At 39.6% G+C, this 24,840-nt stretch overlaps 3 protein-coding genes across 4 annotated transcripts in view; 2 read left to right on the top strand and 1 right to left on the bottom strand.

Moving 5' to 3' along the window:
• The window catches only part of sorbs2a (sorbin and SH3 domain containing 2a), a 71,182-nt gene extending 54,198 nt beyond the window's left edge, over positions 1-16,984 (bottom strand). The window contains exons 1-2 of the mRNA XM_056372949.1: positions 16,868-16,984; positions 4,728-4,766 (exon numbers count right to left, since the gene is read on the bottom strand). The gene's annotated coding sequence lies outside the window, so the exon portion shown is untranslated. The remainder of the gene's footprint in view (positions 1-4,727; positions 4,767-16,867) is intronic.
• Positions 8,551-13,433, top strand: tlr3 (toll-like receptor 3). Of its 2 annotated transcripts, XM_056372972.1 has the most exons (6): positions 8,553-8,681; positions 8,830-8,929; positions 9,685-10,152; positions 10,278-10,472; positions 10,624-12,476; positions 12,621-13,433. In XM_056372972.1, exons 2-6 carry the CDS (start codon positions 8,912-8,914, stop codon positions 12,850-12,852), a joined length of 2,766 nt encoding a protein of 921 aa, XP_056228947.1. In that variant the 5' UTR covers positions 8,553-8,681; positions 8,830-8,911; the 3' UTR covers positions 12,853-13,433. The 2 variants fall into 2 exon arrangements, with proteins under 2 accessions (XP_056228948.1, XP_056228947.1); XM_056372973.1 differs by lacking the exon at positions 8,830-8,929 and having other exon boundaries at positions 8,551-8,681.
• LOC130167034 (cytochrome P450 4V2) lies at positions 15,385-21,730 on the top strand. Its single transcript, XM_056372974.1, has 11 exons — positions 15,385-15,632; positions 15,824-15,936; positions 16,440-16,525; positions 16,908-17,098; positions 17,234-17,303; positions 17,403-17,529; positions 17,653-17,826; positions 18,347-18,449; positions 19,064-19,198; positions 19,988-20,167; positions 20,338-21,730. Exons 1-11 carry the CDS (start codon positions 15,440-15,442, stop codon positions 20,496-20,498), a joined length of 1,533 nt encoding a protein of 510 aa, XP_056228949.1. The 5' UTR covers positions 15,385-15,439; the 3' UTR covers positions 20,499-21,730.
• The last annotated feature ends 3,110 nt before the right edge of the window (positions 21,731-24,840 follow it).

Here is a 24,840-nt window from a genome sequence, read left to right as displayed (position 1 = left end):
CACGTGATCAGCAAACTACAGTGCAACTATACAACTAGCTCTGGCCTCGGAAATGACGGGGGTTAGTCAACATCTCTCAGATATAGTTTATTCAACATTACAAGTTCCTGAAAATATGGTTTTATTACAGAACTGATGGGAGTGTTGGCATATTTTAATTGCATCCACATTGTGCTACCAACCAAACAGTTTTACTGCTCTGTTTGTAGTTATTTCTAATGTATTTGTATTTTTTATTTTATAATGTATTTTATTTACCTATGTGCAAATGTGTTGTTTTGTCTGTTGTAAGCGCTGGACTGAGGGAAATTACAATCAACTGTTGAGAAAAAAGTGCTTGGAGCCAAAAATAAAATTCAGTATCAACAATTGTTCCACTTAATGCACCTGAATTCATGGCCAGGCAAAACAGTGTTTTAAGGCATCATTAAACATGAGCTAAAGGTTACACCTGAAACAGCCTAAAAATACATCTAATTACACTTGAGCAATATTCGCTCTTTAGTGCCCAGTTTTGATTTTACTTAAAGGACTGGGATTGGAAACCCTTATTTCATTTTGCAGTTAGCTTCCACACACAGCACACCTGCAGCACACCCAACAAGTGACACCACCAGACAAACTAAAACACAGGCAAACATGCAAGAATAACACCGGAATGACTGTTTCCTGCTGGATAGCATGCCTGTTTATCTTGGAGGGAACAGCGTCCTGACTGGTTTTGACAGACCCACCTAAGATGCTCAGGTGTTAACACTCCTGAATGTTAAGTCCAATTCTGTAACATATATTGATGTGCCATTGTTTTGTTTAGAAACTTGCTCCATCTGTGAAGTTGATGGAGTATCATGTTGTTCTGCAGCTAGCCAGTAGAGGGCAACGCAGGGACCATCTCCTGGAGAACTAGTATTGATCTATTTAGTCATCCAACTAGCCCAGCCATGTCATATGCCTTATTTTCAATCCAATACCATATTCCAACCCGAGGCTTTCCCAACATGAATTTGTAAAAAGGCCGTAAAGACTTTCAGATTTTACAGTAAAACCTAAAACATTTTTTACACCATATAATATAGATAGTAAATCATTCTAAGGCACTCATCAACTTTCATTTGTAATATACAGAATGTGCCTAGGTTTGTTGCTCTTATGTGGTTTACATATACAGTGCATAAAAATGTACACTCTTGTACATACATGCCACATCTGTCAAATATCAAATCATTGTTGAACTTTGCAACTCCACAGTAGATTTTGTGTACAGCTACATTTTTCTATATGTCAATAATTTGAAATATATTTTGTCTAATTTTAACAAATGGTTTGTAATTCACAACAGCACTTTTTTTTTTTGCCCATGTCCACATACTGCCACTGAGTAATTATTGTGATTGTTCATATCAGCAGTGGGGAAACCAGCTGGGTCTGCTCCTGCAGAGTTGACAGAATCAACAGCATTACCAGCTCTTTCCTTCATCTACTCACTAATGAGCCTGTTGGTGGAGCGTATTTATGAAAAAAAAAACTGCTTCAGAATTCAGTCCTTGATTTATTGGTAAAGCTGTAAATCCTCTTCAAAGATTTTCAGCTTCTTCTTGGGCCTGTAATTAACTAATGGCTCAATTAATCCTATCCAACCTGCATTGCCAGAGGGGAGAGCAGGGACATTCATTAGGAGCCAACAGGAGGAGATTAGTACAGACCAAACATACAACAATACTGGTACACAATTTTGCAGACAACAGTGCACAATTTCTAATGGGTTTAGAAATCTAAATGAAAGACGGAACAGGCTGCAAAGTGCCAGGAAGATCTTTGTGTCCAGAGAGGAAACACAGACGGAGAATTATTTAAAGTTTGAAAAGAAACGTGGTGAAAAGCAGAAAAACTGTGCTGTTTACTTCTTTTTTATTCATCTAAATGTGCAGCAGAAGAAAAAACTAATCCTAATAAACTAGCTGTCATCAAGCTGTCAAAAATACTTTTCATTTTAACCTTCAGTATCCTATCAAGTAAGTCCAAATTTAGCACAAACATTTAACAGGAAATTGGAATAATGGACAGCAGAAAATTGCTCTGCTATCTTTGGGGCAAAGGAATCTGTTCAGACTCTCAGAATTTTTTGGGATAAGGAATGTGACCCCTGGATCTCCCTCTTCCTTCTTTGGTAACAGGGCTGCACCATCAAAAGAGACCTAAATCGCTAAATCAGTTCTGACCACATGACCCACAGAAATATTTGTGTATTTAGCCAAAGGGGATGAACTTCTTATAGAGGAGTGAACAAAGCAAAAATGTGTTATTTTATTTATTTGTCAGCTAAAACCGAGTCACACTCTCCAATTAACTAAATCCTATCAAAAAAGACATTGTTTCTTGGGTATTTTTTGCATTGCTCACATCTGCTTTTCTTGTGTTTGTGGTTTGTTTCTTTGTTTGTTTGACTGAAGACACAAGTCCCCAATTGTATAATGATGTTATTCTTCCAGCGCATACAAATCATGAGAAAATGGCAGAAGTCTGCAGCCAGCTCTCTGACCTTTCCCGGACACTACTGACGCTCTGATGAGAGACAGATCATGTTGTTTCTGTAACTTGACTTTAGATTCTTTTCTTTTTTCCTTTTTGTATGCTGAAAAAGGCAATTACACCTTCAACGCTGCCTCCATACACATGGCTTTTTAAATCCCAAAGGCATGAAGTCCCATCTGTTAACTATCACTGACAGGCTGGATTGTTGGCACTGCCAGATTATTGTAGCCAAAGCTTAAGGTGCTGGCACAAAGCTCGGCCTGCCTTCCATGCGCTCTGCCTGCTGTTAGAAAGGTGTAATCTCCCTCTGAAAAGGCCACTTGTCTCACACCTTTTAGCACATGGTCAAATCCCAGCGGTCTCAGCACTTTACAGAAAATCAAAACTGGAGGACACAGATGAGGACAGTGTTTGTATACCTCAGGTTCAAATTACACTACACCTCCACACATAGCTCTAAGATGGAGAATTTATTTTAACAAGATGAACATCTTGAGTTTATTCATGAAAATTAATTTGAAAACCCAAAGTTCACAACCTCTTATATTATTATTTTTTTAAGCAAATAATGTAAGCAAATAATTAATTGTAGTTATAAAGCTGCTTTAATAAATATTTTTATGTTAACAATGAATTATGTTTCATATTCAACAGAGAATTATGACTTGACTGCAGATCCCCAGAGCTCTATAGACCTTTTTAGCATCTTTCAGCTCATCGTCTTGGCTTTACAACCCACAACTTTACTGTTTTGGTTCATTCTTGACATCCCAATTTTCAGTGAAAAAGTTATAAAAACTGTACGCTACCATCCCAGCATCAAACAGCAGACACAGTTGGTGACTAGCTAAGAGCATCTAGCAGCTAAAGAGACAGATATTTTTCTCAAGGCACCAAAACAGAGCGAAAAGGAGCATGAAAATTGGACCTCACTATTGCTCAATCTGAGAAGCACACACGCACACACACAGACACACACACAGACACTGAACTGTCTCTCCGTGCATTTTGCTGAGCTGCACTGCAGAGAGTTAACAGCACAGTTGTAGATCCATGTTGCTGATTCCAGTTCAGTATTGATGTGCTGTCACCCCTGGGGACCACTTAAAGTGAGAAGAGACTTGAGTCAGCACTTAGTGAGCACTAGCCAGTGATGAGACGCACATACCATCAGCTAATGCTAATGCTCAAAAATTAAAATAAATAAATGAATCAATAAATAAAGTAAAAATGATCTAGTTTGTTTATATATATATATATATATATTATATATATATATATATATATATATAAACACCTGTCATCTGACACTGACTGCTCATTCCCATCATTGTCATCGTCTGTGCAGTGTGACACATGGTGGAGTCATGCATGTAGTAAGTGTGTTCAGGTCCTTACTGAAGGACAGACTCACTAAATACACTAATCTTAATACATCCATGTTCTGTTCTGTATTCCCTCCAGCATGAAATCAAAATGCACATAATCAGCTGCCCCTCCCTTCCTGTGAGGTGTAATAACCACCATGTTCATGGACAAGCTGTGTGTCAATGGCTGACACCAGTAACAGAGCTGGGAGTCTGACCTCCAAACATCATTGGTCAGCAAACTGGGGAGGGGGCGATATACTGCAGTGTGGTTCTTTTTTTCTGCAGAGGGGAGGGAGAACATGCTACAACATTACTGCTGCTGCCTGCACCTCTCCTTGTATGTACATTACCCTTTCCGTCTTCCACATCTCCTGCCCTTTATCTAAAATCTCTTCATCCCGCAGCTACCCTATTTATTCCTGCTTGAACCTCACCAGCCCCATGGGAAGATGAAACAGGGGATTTATTTCCCTCCTCTTAAAATATCAGTGCAAAGTCAAGCAAACAAAGACTTGAAAAAAAAAAAAAACCCTGTTCTTCAGTTTTTTATTAGGAATCCATGCTCCACTTTTTGTTTCTCTGACTTAAACTGCACATATGTAAAAAGATGCCAATTACATCAGACAATGACAATGCACTGCTGTGAGACAACAAGAACAAATAAACAGATAATCCCACAACAAAATGTGAGCAGATCAGTGTGTAGTGAAGCGAAGTGCACACGTTGATAATGAATTTACAGTGTGAGTTAATGTACATGATTACATAACATATAGGTTAACATCCACTATGAACAACAGTGAAGAGCCATGAGGGCAAACTCACCCTTTGTTTCGCAGCATTCCAACACTCCAGAGGTTCAGTCTGCAAATGAGGGAGAGGAGATTTACCCCGAGCCGGTAAGATGAAGAATGTGGCATTCACACTCCCATTGATGGAGCTGCTGCCCCCCACCAGTTATCCCTTTTGCATGAGTGCATTCAATCACACGCACGCATGATACGCACTAGCCACTCTTAGGCTAAAGTTAGTGTATATCAATGCTTGTCACTCACTCCACAGTACAGTATGAGTGTTTCTCCTTATTCTTAATATCTCTCTCTCCAGCGCCAAATTATTTCTCCTTTGAAAATGTGATCTGCACCTGATTCCTGTCAGCTCTCATGTCTCTGTTTGCCTCCTTCCCCTCCTGAGCTCTTGACAGTGCACCTCATGATTTAGCCGGTGTTACAGCAGAACGGAGCTGCAACGATTCCCTGCTGCATCATTTGCTCTGGTTCTCATCACGGCCCTCTCTGCTCCATGTAACTTTTGCTCTCTTTTTATTTCATAGCTGTGCAGTAAATCCCTGACTCTTATCTCTGTGTTTTTTCTTTAAATCATATCACTAACTTGACCATGCTAGCTCTCCTCCACATTTTTACAGGTCTTCAACAGTCCAGTCATTGGCACAAAGCTCTATAAGCTGCCTGGGCTTAGTACTGGACTAAACCAATCAGATGGCCTGAGGTCTATCCCAGGAAGGACCTGCTCTATTAATCTGAGGGAAGGATAAAGGGGAAAACAGGGTGAATGGAAAGGTGTGAATGCATATTTGTGTGTGTGTGTGTGTGTGTGTGTGTGTGTGTGTACGACTGTGGAGGAGGGGGACTTTGTTTATTTTAGCATTTATTTTCTTGAAACAATGCAACATTTTCTGCTTTGCATGTCGTACAAATCACCTACAAAGACATGCAACACAATCATTCTCAGCCACGGTATTAATCCAGTTACTAGAGAGAGAAAACATGCTGTGATGAGAGGTCACTGTAGGGTGAGTGTCCTCCCTCCAATAAATCTCTACATAATCAATCTAGTAGCAGAGAGATTGTGCAAGGGGGTTGGAAAACACTGTGAGCTAGCAAGTGTTAGCAAGTGAACATTTGTGAATTAGCACTAAACACAAACACACAGCCTGAACAATGAATTTGAAAAAAGCCTTGAAATACAGACAGATTTCTAATCAAAGTTAATGTTGTATTTCAGGGAGATGGATCATTCATTTCAGCAGCGCTCTGACACAGTGCAGGTTTGGATTAATGCTGTGCTTGGGAATGATAGATGTGCTCTGTTGTGTGACACCTGATGTCAAGTTAATTAAGACACTGTGGTTCAAAGTGTGATATGATTAAAGATTCAAAACAACACTGAGGATATTCTAGTCACGCTCGGTGAGTGAACTGTCAACAGGATATCAAAGATGTTTGAAATATTTCTGTTTAAACTGCAGTTTGCTCCGAACTGAAAAGACTTACTCATCAATCCATGTTAATAACGATAAATGACACATCTGTCACCCATAACTAATGACAAGGCATTAATTGCTTTTGCTTGAAGAGGTGCAGGTTTTGTTGATGACTCGTTTAGCCCCAGGTCATTTCTACCTTTATATTACTTCTGACCTTTCAAAATGGATTTAATCATGTGGTTATATTCAGATTTATTGGTGTTTGGACTGTCTCAGTAATGTACTTCCTTGCAGCCTGCAACTGCAGTGATACCGATATTTAGGCCTAAAGTTCAATAAATTAGCTTCACTCCATTTACTCGCAATGCACAATCTTAGAGGAAATGCATTTCATTTAACATGCATGCTTCTTAATAGCTAAGTCATCATTTCGAAGAGAGCAAAAAAAAAGAAAGAAAATAATTCATGTGTTACTAATAACAGTCCTAGATGGCCCAAATCAATTTGCACAATAGCAGCTCCAAATGAAAGCTAACAGACTCATTAACAGGATTTACAATTGTTTACCCTGATGCTTTTCATAATATTTTCCAGCTATAGCTGCTTGAACCTATCCAGTTTCAGTCACCCAAAGAGGGGTGACGTACAACAAAGGGGCTTGTAAACAGGCGATGTTGCTACTACATGGTCAATGTCTCAGACCCCTGGGCAACTAGGTGTCATGAATTACATAACATTCATACTTTACATGTATGTCCATATTCTACAATTAAAATGACAATCTGAAATCTTGAAGAGTGGGATCTGATTCCAATCAGCAAAGGAGGGGTGACACCTCTGTCTCCTCATTTCCTGCCCCCCCCCCCACTGTCCAGTCATCAAATAAAAGCAATAAAGCATATTCCTAACAGCTAGACCATATTTCCATTCAAAAACTAAAGTGACACATTTCACTTTCTTGTCTTATTTGCCACAAGAACTCTCTTTTCAACTCACAGCTGACTTGATCTTGACAGCCAATGGTCATTTTCAGGGTTCAGACTGGGGTGAAGCCAACAGAGGTAAGCATCCCACAAAGTCCCATATAATGCCAAATCCCATACTAATAGTGGGGATGTTGAGCGGCTACGTGACAGTATTGTACTGCCATCTAGTGGTTATTTTTTTAACTAACCTAGATTTAGTTTAGATTACTTAGGTTTCATTTATCCTGTGTTGTGAATGAGGACAAGTTATGTAATGCTATAAAACCATGTCAAATTAAACATTATCATATGACAAAGTTTTTTGTTTCCTTGCCCTAAGTTGAGTTAAATGAAACTTTTAAAGTGCCATTGAGCAAAAGCAAGAAAGGCTAATGAAAGCCTTTGTTGTTTGTGGGCAGTTCCCAAGTTTGTGTGCAAGTGACTGTGCAAATAAATAAGAACCTATATGCCATCATACAAATTCTTTTGCAAAGATCATTCACTGCAGGGTTGAATTGATTCTATTATAGTGGATGTTCAAGGTATACTGTCTGGTAAATTCTAAATTCTCCTACTTCTGCATCTTGATAGCTGCAGTCTCTTTTAGGGAACCACAAGCCACAGGTGCTGAAGTTTTTTAAACAGAATGTATAAGTGTGTGCTTTATACTGTAAGTCTGTGTCACCTGGTTGTTGGATTTTGGACTCAAATAAAATGAGACCATAATTGTATCTACTGGCTTTCAGATTCTGAATAATTCATTTGTCAGGCAGTTTGACACTGAGTGAATGAAATTGATACTTATCTGTTATTGCCCATTGTTTTAATGTGTCATTGCAATTCAGTCCAAAATAATAGGTCAAAATATAATTTATAAATTTGACTAAGTGGAGCGGAGCACTTATTTCATGTGTGTCAGGTCACTGTAAGAGCCAAACTGGGCAGACAAATGGGTGACACATCATGGGCTGAAGACAAGTTCATTCTCGTCAACTATATAGAACAGAAAAGATTCAAAAGAACTAATGTGCACAGTACAGTCATGCTCTGTTTTCAGAGGATATATATCCTAAAAATGAAAAAAAAAACTTATCACAGGCTTTATATCTTTTAAATAACATTATTTACAGCAAAATTGCATCAGTTTTGCTCTTCCACGCTAAATTTCTTGCACATCTACTCATAAATTTACGGTCTTTATCCCACACACAAGTTTGTTTTAGTGAAAACAGCACAAATGTGACCTCACATTCATGTTTAAAGCAACCGTTTACAATTTAACTCGTCTTCCCTTGCAGGGTAGTTATTTGAACAGATTTATGAGATTTTTTCATAACTGTTATTAACTTGTCCTTACTTAACACATGCGTTACGGTTTCAGATGCAGAGTTGTCCTCTCAAATACACATCACATATATCCGCCCCAAAGTCCGCCTGTGCCGTAACCTCGCCTATTTACACCACGTGTCACCAAATCCTCACCGATATCAGGAGCCATGTTGATCAGAGTTTATTAGAACTGGCATTTGTATATGTTTAATAACTCTGAGGACTTAAACACACTGGCTCCAGGCTGGTTTGTAGCATGTGAGTATGAGTTTCATTCAAACTTCCATATACTGGTTATCCTCCTGCATGAAAGAGTTAATCCTCCAGCAGATTCAGACGGTGATGTGGAAGCGAAACCGGAGCTGGTGCCGTCTCATTTCCTTATTTTCTTGCTTTGTTGCTGCAGTGCCTGTGACATAAGCTGCCTCTGTGCTCCCTGAAGAACATTGTTTGTTTGAAGTCTATGGAGTCTAAATGCAACAGATAATATGCAAAGGCAGCATTTGGTAAGAGCTCTGCAGGTATTATATCTCAGATGTTAGCCAGTGTGTGTGAAATGTCAAGGTGACAGTGCTATAATTATGATGCAATCCTATAGTAATCATATTAAGCATACTGTGTTAATTATAACAATAATTATTATTATTATGTAAGCTTTTGGCACAAATATTTCTGTAGACAGTTTTTGAAATACCATCAAGTCTATATTGTAATGTAATGAAGGAGAGTTATCACATGCCATACCTGGACAGTGCTGTATATTGTAGCATTGTATAAGCTGCACTAATCAGTATTTAATATTAACAATAAATGAAATGATTATGTGTAAAGTGACAGATGTTGCTAGTAGTGAGGAACTTACAGAGAGACTGTTTTGCTTTACTGTCACCAACCCTGTGTCCAGCAGTGGCAGGCTGTGGTTTTCAGTGAAAACGCTCTGTTTAACCCACGATATGTTAACAGTAAAACAGCAGATAAACAAAGTTAGCTGGTGAGCATAGTGGAGCATCGCTGCTGGTGGGGAGGAAAATAATTTAAATAAGAGTGAATATTGGACTTACATTTTACAGAATATTTCCTAGTGGTGTTTTGTGTCTGCTCCACGTGCAAACAAGTAACTATTTGATAAATTGTTTTGTATGTCAACTTTATAAGATGATAAAATGTCAATGTCCTTGTTGTGCTGTCCCACTTTGTCAAAAAAATGAGTTAATGTAAGTTTAAGGCTTTTGCAGATTTTATTCTCTCTCTTTTTGTAAAGGTTTCTGAAGCGATGCGCTCCCCTCGCTCCCTTCTCCTGACATGGGTCATCGTCATATGTTATTTTATGACGGGCCCGTACCATTGCATGGCGTCCCAGAAGAAGACATCCTGCAGCGTGCAAGATGGCAGAGCTGACTGCAGCCACCTCAGCCTCAACGCAACCCCTCAAAACCTTCCCAGGAACATCACCAGCCTGGATATGTCTCACAACAGGCTGGTGAGGATTTCCCCTGAGTCTCTAAGCCTGTACCATGGACTCCTCCACCTCGATGTCAGTTACAACAGTATCACCAAGCTGGATGTGCGTTTGTGCCAGACGCTGCCCCAGCTGCAGATGCTGATCATAGAACACAATGAAGTGCATCTGCTGAAGAAGGACGATCTGAGCCACTGCACCAGTCTAACACGGTTGAATATGGCTAGTAATAGGCTAAAGCTTCAAGGAGAGCCCTTCTCTGCGCTAAAGGTACAGGTTTCTCTCACCCTGATGTATCCCACATCACTTACGGGAATCTGTTGTTTGACGTGCCTGTCATGCATTGCATTAATTAACACTTTATTTTGTGTTTATTCACCTGCTATCATTCACAGAACCTGCAATTTCTTGATGTTTCCACAAACAAACTGCCTTCAGCCAAGCTCAGTTCTCAGCCTCAGCTGCCCAGCCTTGTGAACCTCAATCTGGCATTCAACGACTTCAGCACTCTGGAGAAAGACGACTTTTCTTTCCTTAACCATTCACCCTTTCTACGAGTCCTCAATCTCTCAACTGTGCCTCTAAAAAAAGTAAGAAACTTACATGGAATTGAGAAATGAAATTGAGCAGTCAAAACCAGAACTAGTAGTATAAAGTAGGGTTACCTACCTTGGTTTCAGTTGTCTGTTTTGTTTCCCAATTTTTGTCTTAATGCAAGATCCCTTTTTTTTTTTGTTGCAGTTGGAGCCCGGTTGCCTTGATCCCATTTCAGGCCTACATACGTTAGTCATGGATGGGAGTAATATGGGCAATCAGGTCCTTTCCAAACTCTGCTTAGAGCTTTCAGGGACATCTATTGAGACCCTGTCTCTTCAGAAGGTGAACCTGGTCACACTCTTGAATGCAACCTTTACAGGGCTGCAGAAAGCAAATTTAACTTTTCTGGATCTGTCCCATAATGGCATGGTTAAAATTGAGGAAGGCTCATTTCAGTGGCTGCCCAGACTTCAGACTTTAATTTTGGCCAACAACAACATCAAGCACCTGACCAAGGACACATTTCAGGGGCTCAAAAGTCTGAAAAAACTCCAAATGACAAAAGCTCTGGTGAGAAGTACCTCCTCCACCCCGATTATTGATGATTTCTCCTTCCAACCATTAAGTGCCCTGGAGAGTTTAACATTACAGCATACTGCATTTCGGGAAATCACAGCGAACACCTTTACAGGCTTGATAAGCCTTCGGGAACTTGATATGAGCTGGAGTAGTTGTGCATCGCTCAAAAGCATCAGTGACAAGACCTTAGTCTCTCTCGCAGGATCGCCTCTCAGACAGCTAAATCTGAGAGGAACAGATATAGGAGAGATTAATCCTGGAAGCTTCTCTGTTTTGGGAAACCTCACCATCCTCCTTCTAGATCATAATTTTATAGGTAAAATTCTCACTGGCGAAGAGTTTAAAGGCCTCTGTCAGGTTCAAGAGTTACACTTGAGCGATAACTACCAGAAAGTCAAACTCAGCTCCACTTCATTTGTTATGGTGCCCAATCTTAGGGTCCTGACTTTGGGAAAAAGCATTAATATCACAGCTTCTGAACTGGATCCCTCTCCATTCAAGCCCCTGTCCAACCTCACCTTCCTGGATCTCAGTAACAACAACATCGCAAACATCAGAGAGAATACGTTTGAGGGGCTTGTGAACCTGAAGGTGCTGAAGCTCCAACACAATAACTTAGCCCGGTTGTGGAAGAGTGCCAACCTAGGTGGGCCAGTGTTGTTTCTCAAAGGGGTACAGAACTTGATCACCTTACAGATGGATAGTAACGGGCTGGATGAGATCCCAGAGGAGGCTCTGAGAGGTTTGAGCAACCTCAGTGAACTAAGTCTCGCAAGCAATCTCCTAAACAGTCTTAAGGACTCCGTTTTTGATGATCTAACATCATTGCGTGTTTTACGTATACAGAAGAACCTGATCACAACTGTGAGGCCCGAAGTGTTCAAAACTCCGATGAGAAACCTCAGCCTACTTGTCATGGACAAAAATCCATTTGACTGCACATGTGAGAGCATCCTGTGGTTTGTCATATGGTTGAATAACACAAATGTTACCAGATTGCCAAACCTCAGGGACCAGTATAGGTGCAACACTCCACGTGCTTACTTCAATCGATCAATCATGGATTTTGACACCCTCTCTTGCAAAGATATGACCCCTTTTCAGGCTCTTTACGTACTGAGCAGCACAGCTGTCCTGATGCTGATGGTAACTGCACTTGTGGTGCGGTTCCATGGCTGGAGGATTCAGTTTTATTGGAACATACTGATCAATCGCACATTAGGATTTAGTGACGCCAGCGTTGAAGAGGGCAGGGAATTTGAATATGACGCTTACATCATACATGCAGAAGAAGACAGCCGCTGGGTGGAAAGGATGATGGTCCCCTTAGAGAATGAAAGGTGCAAGTTTTGTTTGCAGGACAGAGATGAAGTCCCTGGGATGCCACTGCTTGAATCCATTGTGGATAATATGAAAATGTCCAGGAAAATCTTGTTCGTCGTCACTGAAAGTCTTCTCAAAGATCCCTGGTGTAGACGGTAAATCAAACATACACAGCTTCATTTAATATATTCTTTAAAATGTTGTGATGTGTGACATATTTTATACTCTATCCGTGCTGTACATTAGCAGTATCGTCAGCTCTCAAACTGTCCCTCCACCCCCTGTCTCTTCTCATCCAGATTTAAAGCCCACCATGCACTTAACGAGGTCATTGAAGCCAGCAGGGACTCTGTGGTTCTGGTCTTCCTGCAGGATGTGCACGACTACAAGTTGTCTCGCTCACTCTTCCTCCGCAGGGGCATGTTGCGCTCGAGATGCATCCTGGACTGGCATGGTCATAAGGAGAGGGTGCCGGCCTTTCACCAGAAGCTCCTCATTGCACTCGGCATGACGAATCGATTGAGGGAGTGACTGTTTTTTATTGATAATAGTGGAAAATTTCAATTGTAATAATAATAATTACCAAAGTTTGTCAAATTATTACTAATTGCTACCAATCGCTGATTGTTTTGTTGTCTGTATATGGAACTTGTTTAACTAACTGGGGAATTAATGAATCAGACAGATCCCCCTGTCAAACCACTGATCAGTAATTAAGGAAATCTCTGTTCTTCCGCTGCGTTTGTTTCGAACTCAGTCTTTGTTTTGAAACTCAGACAGTATGCCTGAGATTTAGTGGATTCTGAACAGTGGTCTGAATTATGGCTTCATCTTTATCCAGCAGCCACACAGCTCCCATACGGGTCCACTTGGTCCCTGAAGGCATTTCACTGATGCTGGAATATACTGTTATTAGTGTGTGTGTGTGTGTGTGTGTGTGTGTGTGTGTGTGTGTGTTTAACATTTGTTGTTTACCTGTTTAAGTGAGGCAAAAGCGTCATGTTTTCCAGTACTGTTTTCAAAAACGCACAATGCAAAGTATAAATGATATTAAATCTATTGCAAGTAATTTAATGATGCAGTCTCTTAATAAAGTGTTTGCTAAAAGGTTGTCTCATTTTCAGTGAAAAATTAATTAAAATGAATGAATGTGTCACTCTGACATCTAGTGGTTGTAATAAGAAACTACAATATTTGTTGTGTTTCAAATACTACACAAATATTTCATCAGTAATATGACCATTTGCAAATTACAAAGTAGGTCATTGTTACTGTTGAAATTGGAAATGAGCTTATGAAATTTATTTAACACAAGATAAATATTGCACAGCTGTAGAACTTAATTTTCGGGGCAAAATATAACAGCAGTCATGGGATTGTCTATTCCCATTTAGTGTGGTTCTTCAATCTGTCAACCCATCCAGTTACATATCAAACAGCAGCGATTTTTTTTCCTAAGCTTTGAAAAATTGAGAAACAGAAAAGCTCAGGCAATAGACACACATTTGGTTGCTTTGACAAAGCCCCAATCGGACATGATACAAATTTCTTAAACGTTTGTGAAGCTTACTGTAAAACAGATTTTTACACCCCCCCCCCAAAAAAAGGACCTCTTACCTCTAATGGAAAAAATTTTGAAAAGAAAGTATGAAGACACATTTCATAAACTTTATATCTTCAAGGAGAATGTTTGGTGGAAAGGACACAGTGAGGTAACACATGTTGTTCTTTTGATAATGGAAAAGTAGTAAAACAAACAACTAACAGGAGAAATGCTACATAAACCTCTGTATCATTACAATAACGATACCCTTTAAAAGACGATGTGGTATTTACATCTTGACAATAAACTGCATTTCGTTTTTGTATCTTACTTTTGACTGATGTTCAATTCTATTGCCATTATATAACAATATTAACTAGAACAAAAATAGGATTTTAGAAAAAGAGAGAGACATGCCCCGCCATTAGTGTCTGATGTGCTGAGTGTCAACAGCGACGGCCCTGATGTTTGTTTTGGTCAAAGAGGTAATGATGTAACCGGTCAAACTACCCATAGCCTCAAAAATGAAAAAAAGCTGGGTTGAAATAAACTGTGTTTACACAACACTCATTTTAGACACTACTAAAGTCAAATCTTAAAAAAAAAAAAAAAAAAAAAAAAAAAATATATATATATATATATATATTATATAGATATAGATATAGATATGGATATTTTTATTTACACTATGAAATTAACTTTACTTAACTTAACTTTATTATCTTGTATTGTATCCAACCCTGTAAATTAATGCTGACTGTAAATTCATAACTAATCTTGAGCTATATTTTCAGTTGTTATCTGGATAGAGACATCTAGCTCAGTATCTTATGTCTAAGTTGTGCTTTATTTCTAATCCATCTGTATTGTTGTGCTTGTATTGCAGAAACCACACACACACACACACACACACACACACACACACACACACACACACACACACACACACACACACACACACACACACACACACTAATTGACCCAAAACTCAGATAAACAGCTTGAACGTTATTAAAGGACTCTGCCTCTTCTTAACGCATCCTGAACATTCCGATCGTGTCCTGACCCGACACTCTGAAGCGATTGCTGCCACATAAGATCCTATATAGTGGTATATACTTGGTAAGGCTGTTATTCATTAAAGAGGATGGGTATGCCATGACCAGAAAAATACTAGACAAGTAGAGGGGGGAGTCGGACAAAGGTCAGGGCCAGTCAGCTAGATCATTAACATCTTCATTATATAATCTTTGCCAATATTTATAGCTTTTTTACATATTTTAGTAGCCTGTTAATGTGGATCAAGCTCCAATCTTATATATAATTTATCTTGTATTTCCCTCTACAGCAGTCTATAACATTTCCTAAATTATGATACTGCCCAAGATCAATAAATGACAGCAAATGCAGTCGGTCCCCTTGATCCAGTAAGTTTTCAGTGGATTGAAAGCAGAGGGAAGGAGGAGTAAAAGCTGGGCATACGTCACAGCACCTTTATACTGAATGCATAACTTGAACACACACACAAACACACACCCAAACTGTCTGTACAAGTGTGTATAACCTGCAAACAAGATGGCAGTTTTACTTGGTGGTAACATGATACCTTCACTTGGAGTCAGCGTCTTCATCGCTATTCTGATCTACATCACCTACAAGCTGCTCAGCAGTTACCTGCACAAATGGTTTGAGATGAAGCCTATTCCCGAGTTGGGGGGGACATACCCCTTCATTGGAAATGCACTGCAGTTCAAAACCAACGCAGGAGGTAAGAGAGCAGTCAACATTGCTGCTACAGGAGGCTGCATAGGCTGATTTACAGCATGTGCAGCCTGTTAAGGCATAGACTATCAGAAACAATGGAACTCATACGGTGCAAAATTTTACATTAACTGACATAACTGATAGGATAATGCCCCATTACTGCATATATAGCCTACAGTTGTTTCTTTGTTCCAGATTTCTTCCGTCAAATTGAGGATTATACCCGTGAGTTCTGTGATGCGCCGCTGCTTAAACTCTGGATTGGACCAGTGCCATTTGTGATTCTGTTTCATGCTGAAACGGTTGAGGTATGCTGGCTGACAGCTCCACATTTACAACATCAAGTGTACAGTGCATATAGTAGGTGTAACTTGTAAATGTCCTCATGCCTTATCTTGTAAATATGTCTCTTATCCAACAAGGAGGGTTTCATTTTAATTCCAGCTCAGTGACATGTAAAGCCATCGCAGTCTTTCGCAGACATAAACATAACACCCACATATATGTTAAATAAGTCACACATTCAATGAAGTGGGGGCTACAGTGCTAAAGCTAATTTCTGCCAGACAACCTGCTCTGTTTAGGATGACACTGCATTTCAAAACAGTGCTGATGCTCAGATTGCAGCCACTGTCAATTCTATATAACCGAGCTACTGCATTTAAACATTTAAGCCCTGCCTCCACCTGCATTTACAGCCTGTATTTACAATATACAACCAGTGGTTAAGCTGTAAGATGGATGCTTGCTTTTGTGCTATATATTTTGTTGTTTAAAATGTTATTGTTTTGCTACAACCTGTCTTTTGTAGACAGTTCTGTCTAACCCTGTTCATATGGACAAGGCTCAAGCATACAATTTCCTCCACCCGTGGCTTGGAACTGGTCTTCTCACCAGGTGTGTACCTGCAATCCTCTTCTGCATGATATTAAAAGATGACAAGTAACAATCAGAAAAAGGAACTGTGGGTTTGAAAAAATGGTAATGGAATAATAACAATAACAATATTAACTTTATAGCTATATCTCAAATGTATAATATAGACTAAGTCTTAGCAGATTGGTGTCCATTCTTTGTGAGTATAAAAGTGTAAAAGGTCAGTTTCATGGTAATCTGCCACTTTATGATGATTTAAATTTAATAAAGTAAAAGTTAATTTCTGCTTCTCCTGTGATTCCGTTTCATTTTGTTCCCAGTTATGATTTCATAAGAATGTGTGGGCCCTGTGTTCCGTCTCACCTTTAAACCATCTTTGATTCGTTTCCTTCCTTTTGATCAGCACTGGGCGTAAGTGGCGTCAGCGGCGGAAGATGTTGACTCCCACCTTCCACTTCTCCATCCTGACAGACTTCTTGGAGGTGATGAACGAGCAGGCGGATATCCTGGTGGAGAAGCTGGAGAAGCAGGCGGGGAAGGGTCCATTCAACTGCTTCAGTCACATCACCCTCTGCGCTCTGGACATTATCTGTGGTGAGTATGTGGATATCAAATGTAGAAGTATGGATGAACCTTTTACATCTTGTGCATATACAATAAGAAGAGATACCCAATTCATGCACTGGGCACTGGATTGAACAAAACACTCTTTAAACGATGTCTTTTCAGAAACCGCAATGGGAAAGAAAATTTATGCCCAGAGCAACTCAGAATCAGAATATGTTAAAAGTGTGTACAAGTGAGTTATTTTCTTTTTAACATGTTTATACGGGCAATAATGAGTTAAAAAGTTAGGTTTATGTCATATTTGTTGTGTTTTATTTCACTTTGTCCTCAGAATGAGCGACATTATCAGCCGCAGACAGAGGACACCTTGGTTTTGGCCTGACTTTGTGTACAACTACTTTGGTGAGGGCCGGGAGCATGACAAGACACTTAAGGTTCTGCACTCCTTCACATACAATGTGAGTAATGGAGCCGGCGGTATGAAAATCTGTGAATATTCAGTGTGTTTATTACACTGAAACATACCAGCGTTTCACAGAGGACACAATATTAAGACAATGTTCCGCTTCCTTTCTTCTCAGGTGATACATGAAAGAGCAGAAAAGATTTCCGATACGGAGTCAGACAGCGACTCTGATCAAGGCACAAAGAAAAGACGGGCGTTTTTGGACATGCTCCTGAAGACTACAGATGAGAATGGCAACACGATGAGTCATCAGGACATTCAGGAGGAAGTGGACACCTTTATGTTTAGGGTTGGTGGTGACAAATAAAACTCACAAAGTAAAGCTGCACCAAAAAAATATTTGATATGAACAATGTTGCTCATAGTGACAAAGCTGCAGTGAATTATCATCCCTAAGGCCTGCAGAGCGTTTTAGTGTCTTTAACCCCATTGTTTTGGTTCACTCTCACAGCTTAACCTAAACTCTCTAGTACACCTACGTTACCTGCTGAGCACCACATGGCAGAGAAAGTTAACCATTAGCTGGTAAACATGGCGCCTGTGGAGCATTTAGCAGCTTAGGCGCCAGATATTTCCCTCAGAGGCTGTTTGAGCCCCAAAGTGAAAAGGAGGGTGAGTGGAAGACTTACATTCATGGAGTGGCTAGAAAAGCAACTCCAAATGAATACTATCGTCTGCTTGATGTGCGCAATTGTTTGCTAACATGCTATGGTGATAATATGACAAAAAAAAAAAAAAAAGTATTTATGTATCTTTAAAGTTTTAAAGAATGAGCTGTTTTTCTGTATTTAACTGCCTTTATTTTGAAGGGTCATGATACTACAGCCGCCTCTATGAACTGGGCCATACATCTGCTGGGCTCCCACCCTGAGGCGCACGGCAAAGTTCAACAAGAGCTTCAGGAGGTGTTCGGTAACAGCAACATCCCTCTCTATCCCCGTAACAGCACGCGTTCTCACTTTCATGACATCATTTATTTTCCTGCCCGAAGGCCTTTTGACTCAACTTTGTTCAGACTCATTTCTTCTTTACAAGTCTAGGGGAGCTTATACATGGATAATAGCTGTGAAAATCCTTGCCAAAATACATAGAGAATAATTGAATTATTTCCACACATGTGTGGATCCATCTATACATTTTTCCATGACGTAAGCTACACGGCCTTGTAGCAATAATAGATACTAAGATTGCATCAGTTTGAGGTTCTAACAACAGAAGTGTTCATTTTATCCTATTCCCAACATTTACGATGTAGCCACCCAGTTGCTTATTAATGATCTATAGGTGGGGTTTTTCATTCTATGAATACCTATAAAAATGAGTGCAGTAAAGACTCTTAACTTTAATAAATACACTACTAGCAAAGTCTTATCTACTGTAGCAGGTCAAGAATATATCAAGGATATAGAAGTAGGCGAAAGTGCAACACCAAGCAACCAGAGCTCAAACTTATCAACAGCCGTTTGACCTAAGAACTATATTCTGTGCTGAAGAGCTTAACAGTATTTCCTGTTTATTGTGCAAAGGTACATCTGACCGGGCCATTAACACTGAGGACCTGAAGAAGCTCAAATACCTGGAGTGTGTGATCAAAGAAGCCCTGCGACTCTTTCCCTCTGTGCCTTTCTTTGCCCGCAGAATCTGTGAAGACTGCCATATCAGTGAGTTGCAGATGAGTGATGACACTTGAATGAAACATTAATTTGTTGAGTGCAAATCCCCCAAGGCGGTGGTATTTTCTTTTCTTTCTTTTTTTTTTTTTACCGAGAAGCCAAGGGAAGCCAGGCTCTCTCTATTATTTTCATTTGAAAAATAGTTTTCTTTGTCACACACCATTTACTTTATGCTGCTGTCTCGTCACCACTTTTCATTGGGTTTCTTCAAATTAATAAAATGGCAACAATGTGAACTAATACATGTGGTAAATATCAATCAGTTTGTGTGGTGAAAGAGTAAATGGTGTTCTGCGGCATATGATCATACTAAGTTTGTTCATGGAAAGCCAAGAAAAGTTTGAGTTTTTGATTAAAAGAAGTGAAGCAAAGATACACGAAATATGGCGTCAACCCGAGGAGATGGATCAAACATGAGCATCATATTAAAAGATAATTCAGCTTTATTACAACTGGGCTTTATTTTTGTAGTTATTGCTATCATTCCTATTGTGGGAATACTGTATGATGTCATTGCTAAAAAACTTTTCTCTCAGACTATAGCAAATCATTTGGTGATTACAGTTTATAATGTTTAAAAATTAATTCAGCCTTTCTTCCTTTGGTAATTGGACATCTCTCATCTGTCTGTCATGATTGATGGCGCAATGAAATTAATTTCATTACGTCTAAATTAAACGCAGTGAAATTCATAAGGATCCTTCATGGAGAAAGTCCAAATAATAATTTAAGAAGATCCTTTTTCTTTTCTTAACTAAGTCGTGTTTTTACCTGTAGACGGTTTCAAGGTTCCCGAAGGTGCCAATGCAACCATTATCACGTACACTCTTCATCGTGACCCACGGTACTTTCCTGAGCCTGAGGAGTTCAGGCCTGAACGTTTTCTACCAGAGAATTCAGTAGGAAGGCCTCCATACGCCTACCTCCCCTTCTCTGCTGGACTCCGCAACTGCATAGGTGAGAAGAACAGGAGAGTTTTATTTTGTAGTTGACTGGATCTGTTTCCGTGCATACTTTAATTTCTGAGTGATGTCTGTTGAATCTGTCATGTGTGTAGCATTACTGATGTATGTGTGTGTGTGTGTGTGTGTGTGTGTGTGTGTGTGCTCCACTACGATGCTCCTCAGGTCAGCGTTTTGCTCTGATGGAGGAGAAGGTGATCTTGGCGTCCATTCTGCGGAACTTCAACGTTGAAGCTTGTCAGAAACGAGAGGAGCTGCGGCCGGTAGGAGAGCTCATTCTGCGACCAGAGAAGGGCATCTGGATCACACTGGAAAAGAGGACTTGATCAAATTTATGTTCCTTCATGGTCTTTATTTCCTGTTCATCCTCCCAGACACTGATGATGGTGAACACGGTAATGTTTTCTAGATAAGAGGTCATGGAGAGCAGTAGTCTTGTTTTTTTTTGTTTTCCAATCAGAAACACAAAACTCAAAACTGAGTTTCCATTTCACTTTATTAGTTCTTCCATTTAATATGCCGCAATTGAGGGGTACACAAGTAATGTAATATTGCACTTCCACAAAGATCCCAGTATCCATCCACAGTTCCCATTAAGGTGCAGTAGTTTTCCTCATGGTGAATAAACTTATCTTGATTCATAACTTCTTTAACTTTTAGTATTTCTGTAAGGAATAGAAACACTCACACATAACTCTAAAACTGTCAAATACATTACACTGAGCTCTTCTGAAAAACCTTTTGGTCAAAAAATAAAGAAATAAAAGCCTGACCTCTTGTCGCCCCGCAACTGGAACTCTTATGAGAGAAACTTCAGGTTTATGATCATAAAGCGCAAACACTCTTAACTCACTGAATCACACTAAGGTCAGAAGGATCCATTGTAACAAAGTAATCATAGCATGACACAGTTACAAATGACCCCATCCATAATGTCATGGGATGATTTAACTGGCATGCCTGCAAGGGTCATTGCCTTACACCAAAATGACATGACTGATGATGAATGACACGCTCTTTTCCGATGCTATTATATGAATTATTGAGCACATCTCCAATCAATGGCTGGATAGAGCTGAGGCGCCTCAGCTCCACATGAAGCGGGAGGAATTCATTTATCTGAGAATCTCTAATAAATGGCTCGGATAAAGGAGCGTTAGGTCAGATCTGTTGTGTGACTACAGTGGGTGGCTTACATGAGACTCATTTCCAGGACTTTAAGCTTTTATCATGAGATATTTTATAATGATAAAGCATTCATTTCACTTTGCTGAAAAAATCTCTGTAAGTTCTCTGTAAAAAATGTTCACAGTGAGCCATAATTAAAGTGTCTAAACATTATTATAAAAAAAGACAAGGATAGAGTTGAATAAATCTAATGAGAATTTAATGATAATGATTAATACAGTTTGTCAGTACTGATGCCTTCTGAACGTATTCTTGAAAAGGTTGTAGAGATAGACTTCATAACCACAGCTGTTCATTTTACTGAATATTTTTTAGAGTGTAAAAGAAAAGAAATTAAAATGGAAAAAAAGCTGAGGGTGCACAGAACTGACCCCATCCCATGCCTGGTGGTTTTATTCTACTGTGCTTTGCAGTTACACAATCATTTTCAATTACATTTCAGCTGCTCGCAGCAACAGCTGAAAGCTCCATGTGTACAGCGGTATCAGCTCCACAGTTACACAAGGAAAACCGAATACCCGCTCGTGAAGACAACTGGTAAACACGGTAAAGGGCATTAGGTCGTTGGCAGGGACTTGCCGGGTTTGCAAACGCCTGACAGCAGTTGGCACCTGTTCAAAGTCTGTGGGCTATTTCCAATTCCAAAACAGATACTGAATGAACCACTGACGCACTGGCTCCCAACCAGCGCTTTCGCAAAGGGGTCACAAGATGAATCTGAGGGGTCATGAGATGATTATAAGACAGAATGAAAACCATATTACTGCCATGCAACATTTTTTCTCTAATATTTTCTTGGTTCTTATGTAATCATAGATAGTTCTATCTTCTCAGTGCCCTGTAAATATTATTCACATGAAACATTTTGAGAAGGAAATTCATTTATTAATGAAGCTCACAAACAAGGTCGTAGCCAGGATTATTTGAAAATGAGGTCATAAATCCAAGCATCCTCTTTTTGACTTTTAAAAATGAATTTTTTCTTTGAGTTTGGATATTTTTCCATTGATTTTTAATTCTTTATTCATTAAAAAAAAACTTTTATATCCATGAATTCTCTAGATGATGGTTTGTTTAAAGCGTTTAAGGACACTGAGTCTAAAAGAGTTTGGTATTTGCCTTTTAAAATCCCACTATATCTAACTTTAAATGATAAAATATAAACTGCACTTCAGGCTCCCATATTCCCAGAAAAAAATAGAGAGGCCATGACCTCTGTGTACTTACAGCTCTGCTACACAATCTGAGACAAAGAGTTACAACTACACATCTCTCGGTTTTGAGAAGTCACAATCCAAACACAACAACTGCATCAGAGGGAGCAACAACAAAAGCTGATAAACGCTGCAATTTTAACAAGGACCCATTTCTGTCATGACGGTCTGACCTACACTGTTGCTTTTAGGCTGCAAATCTACAGTGTGGCACTCCTTCAAGACGATCCACCAGACACACGTGAAACACTGACACAACAATAAAAAATATAACATGAACGGCTTCAATCAGACTTTCATCCAAGACACACACACACACACACACACACACACACACTCACACACACACACAGAGATACACACACAGATACACAATTCCTTGGGCACTGTGATGAAATTAAATGAAACCACTTGAGCAACAAAATGATGATAGATTTTCCAATTTCAGCTGGAAAATTGAAATTTTGTTGAAGTGATCATGAAATATTGCGACCCTATGGATAAAATAAAATACCCCGTGCTCTCGGGCCACAGTGAGTTCCTGAAACACAAAAGAGCGAGGAGCGGTGGAAAATGACGGTCATTAAACCGCCCTGCTTTCGAACAGAGTGTAGTTCAAACTGATGTCCAGACAGAGGCAGTAGTGTCTGCTTTCAGGAATGAGCAAAGAGAAGAGTTCACTGTGTTGTACAGTGTGTGTGTGTGTGTGTGTGTGTGTGTGTGTGTGTGTGTGTGTGTGCGTGTGTGTGCCAGACAGTGAGTGAGGGGGATGGAAGAACAGCACAAACAGCAGAATGTAACTACAGTTTATTTATTTATTAATTTTTCCTGCCTCGGTGCCCAGCAGCTTTCGTGTTAATGTGACTGACAGCAGTATGCAGCATATGAACAGTTTATAGCTTGTGAGTTTCAGATTTTCAGTGCTCTGACACTTGAATGACACATGATAAATGTGCAATGTCCCTTTAAAAATGATATTAATGAACATGTGTCCAGTCATAGCAACACTGCAGCTCAGATCCACAACATATACCGAGATTCTCTCATCCCGTTGTGGGAAAAATCTCATTTCCAGATCATACATAAAAACTCCAATGACGGCTATAACAAGATCATTCAGATCATGATACAAACATAGTGTAAGTAAAAAAAAAAAATACCAACCCACTTGCTGTCATTTGCAAATGACACAAGGCTGCAGTCTCAGTAAACTCATCTAGTCTTGAAGTAGCAGACCTGAGCTTATTAAATGTTGTTTAATTTCCTCACAAGCCATGACTCACGGTCACCTAAAAATAATAACGCAGACAAACAGGCACGGCACGCAGCTTCGATATCAGCTGGTAGGCTGCTTGGTTTAACAGAAAGTTTAAGGGTTAGGCTTGTCACATTGTACATTTTAATTAATGTCTGGGAAAAAAACAAAAATCCCATGAAAAGACAACACATCTAACGAAAAAATAAAGCTGGTAAAGCTTCTTCATCTGGGGCTTAGACCTCCATTCTTAACCTATGAGAAAACACAAAAATGAGCCACACTGTTGCACAAGATAACACGTGTCTTCATCACGAAGGGAAGAATCTCAATGGAGAACCAAACGTGTATCAATCCGCAACTGGAAACAGTCCCTAACAAATGCACAATTTACTCCTGTTTGAACGAAGTTTCATAAAAACCCACAGTGCTCTGATAGGAAATTACTGAACCTTTTTTTATTTTTTAAATCAAACAATATTTACACTGAGCACATTATTAGGAACACCATACTAATGCTCGGTAGGGCCTTCTATCTGCTCTCAAAACAGCCTCATTTTGGGAACGTTCCTCTGAGCTTCTGCTCCATGTTGACTTGATTGTATCACAACATTTCTGCAGATTTGTCAGATGCACATTCATTCTGCAAATCTCCTGTTGTACCACATCCCAAAGGTGTTCTACTGGATTCACATCTGGAGGCCGAGGAGGACACTGAAGTTCACAGTCCTTATTGTCACGTTCGTGAAACTGGATTGAGACGGCTTTCGCTTTGTGTCATGGTGCATTATCAAGCTGGAAGAAGCCATTAGAAGATGGTAGATTGTGGCCATAGAGGGATGGAAATGGTCAGCAGCAATACTCAGATAGGCTGTGACATTCAGATGATGATTGAGTGGTATTGAGGGGCCCAAAGTTTGCCAAGAAAATATACGCCACCATCACCAGCTTAGACTGTTGGTTTCATGCTGTTGATGTCAAATTCTGACCCTACCATCTGCGCGCCTCAGC

This window comes from Seriola aureovittata, chromosome 3, assembly GCF_021018895.1.
Source record: "Seriola aureovittata isolate HTS-2021-v1 ecotype China chromosome 3, ASM2101889v1, whole genome shotgun sequence".
NCBI classification, from domain to species: Eukaryota; Metazoa; Chordata; class Actinopteri; order Carangiformes; family Carangidae; genus Seriola; species Seriola aureovittata.
The sequence above is the reverse complement of the archived record's forward strand: the minus strand, read 5'-3'. Positions and strand labels throughout refer to the sequence as shown.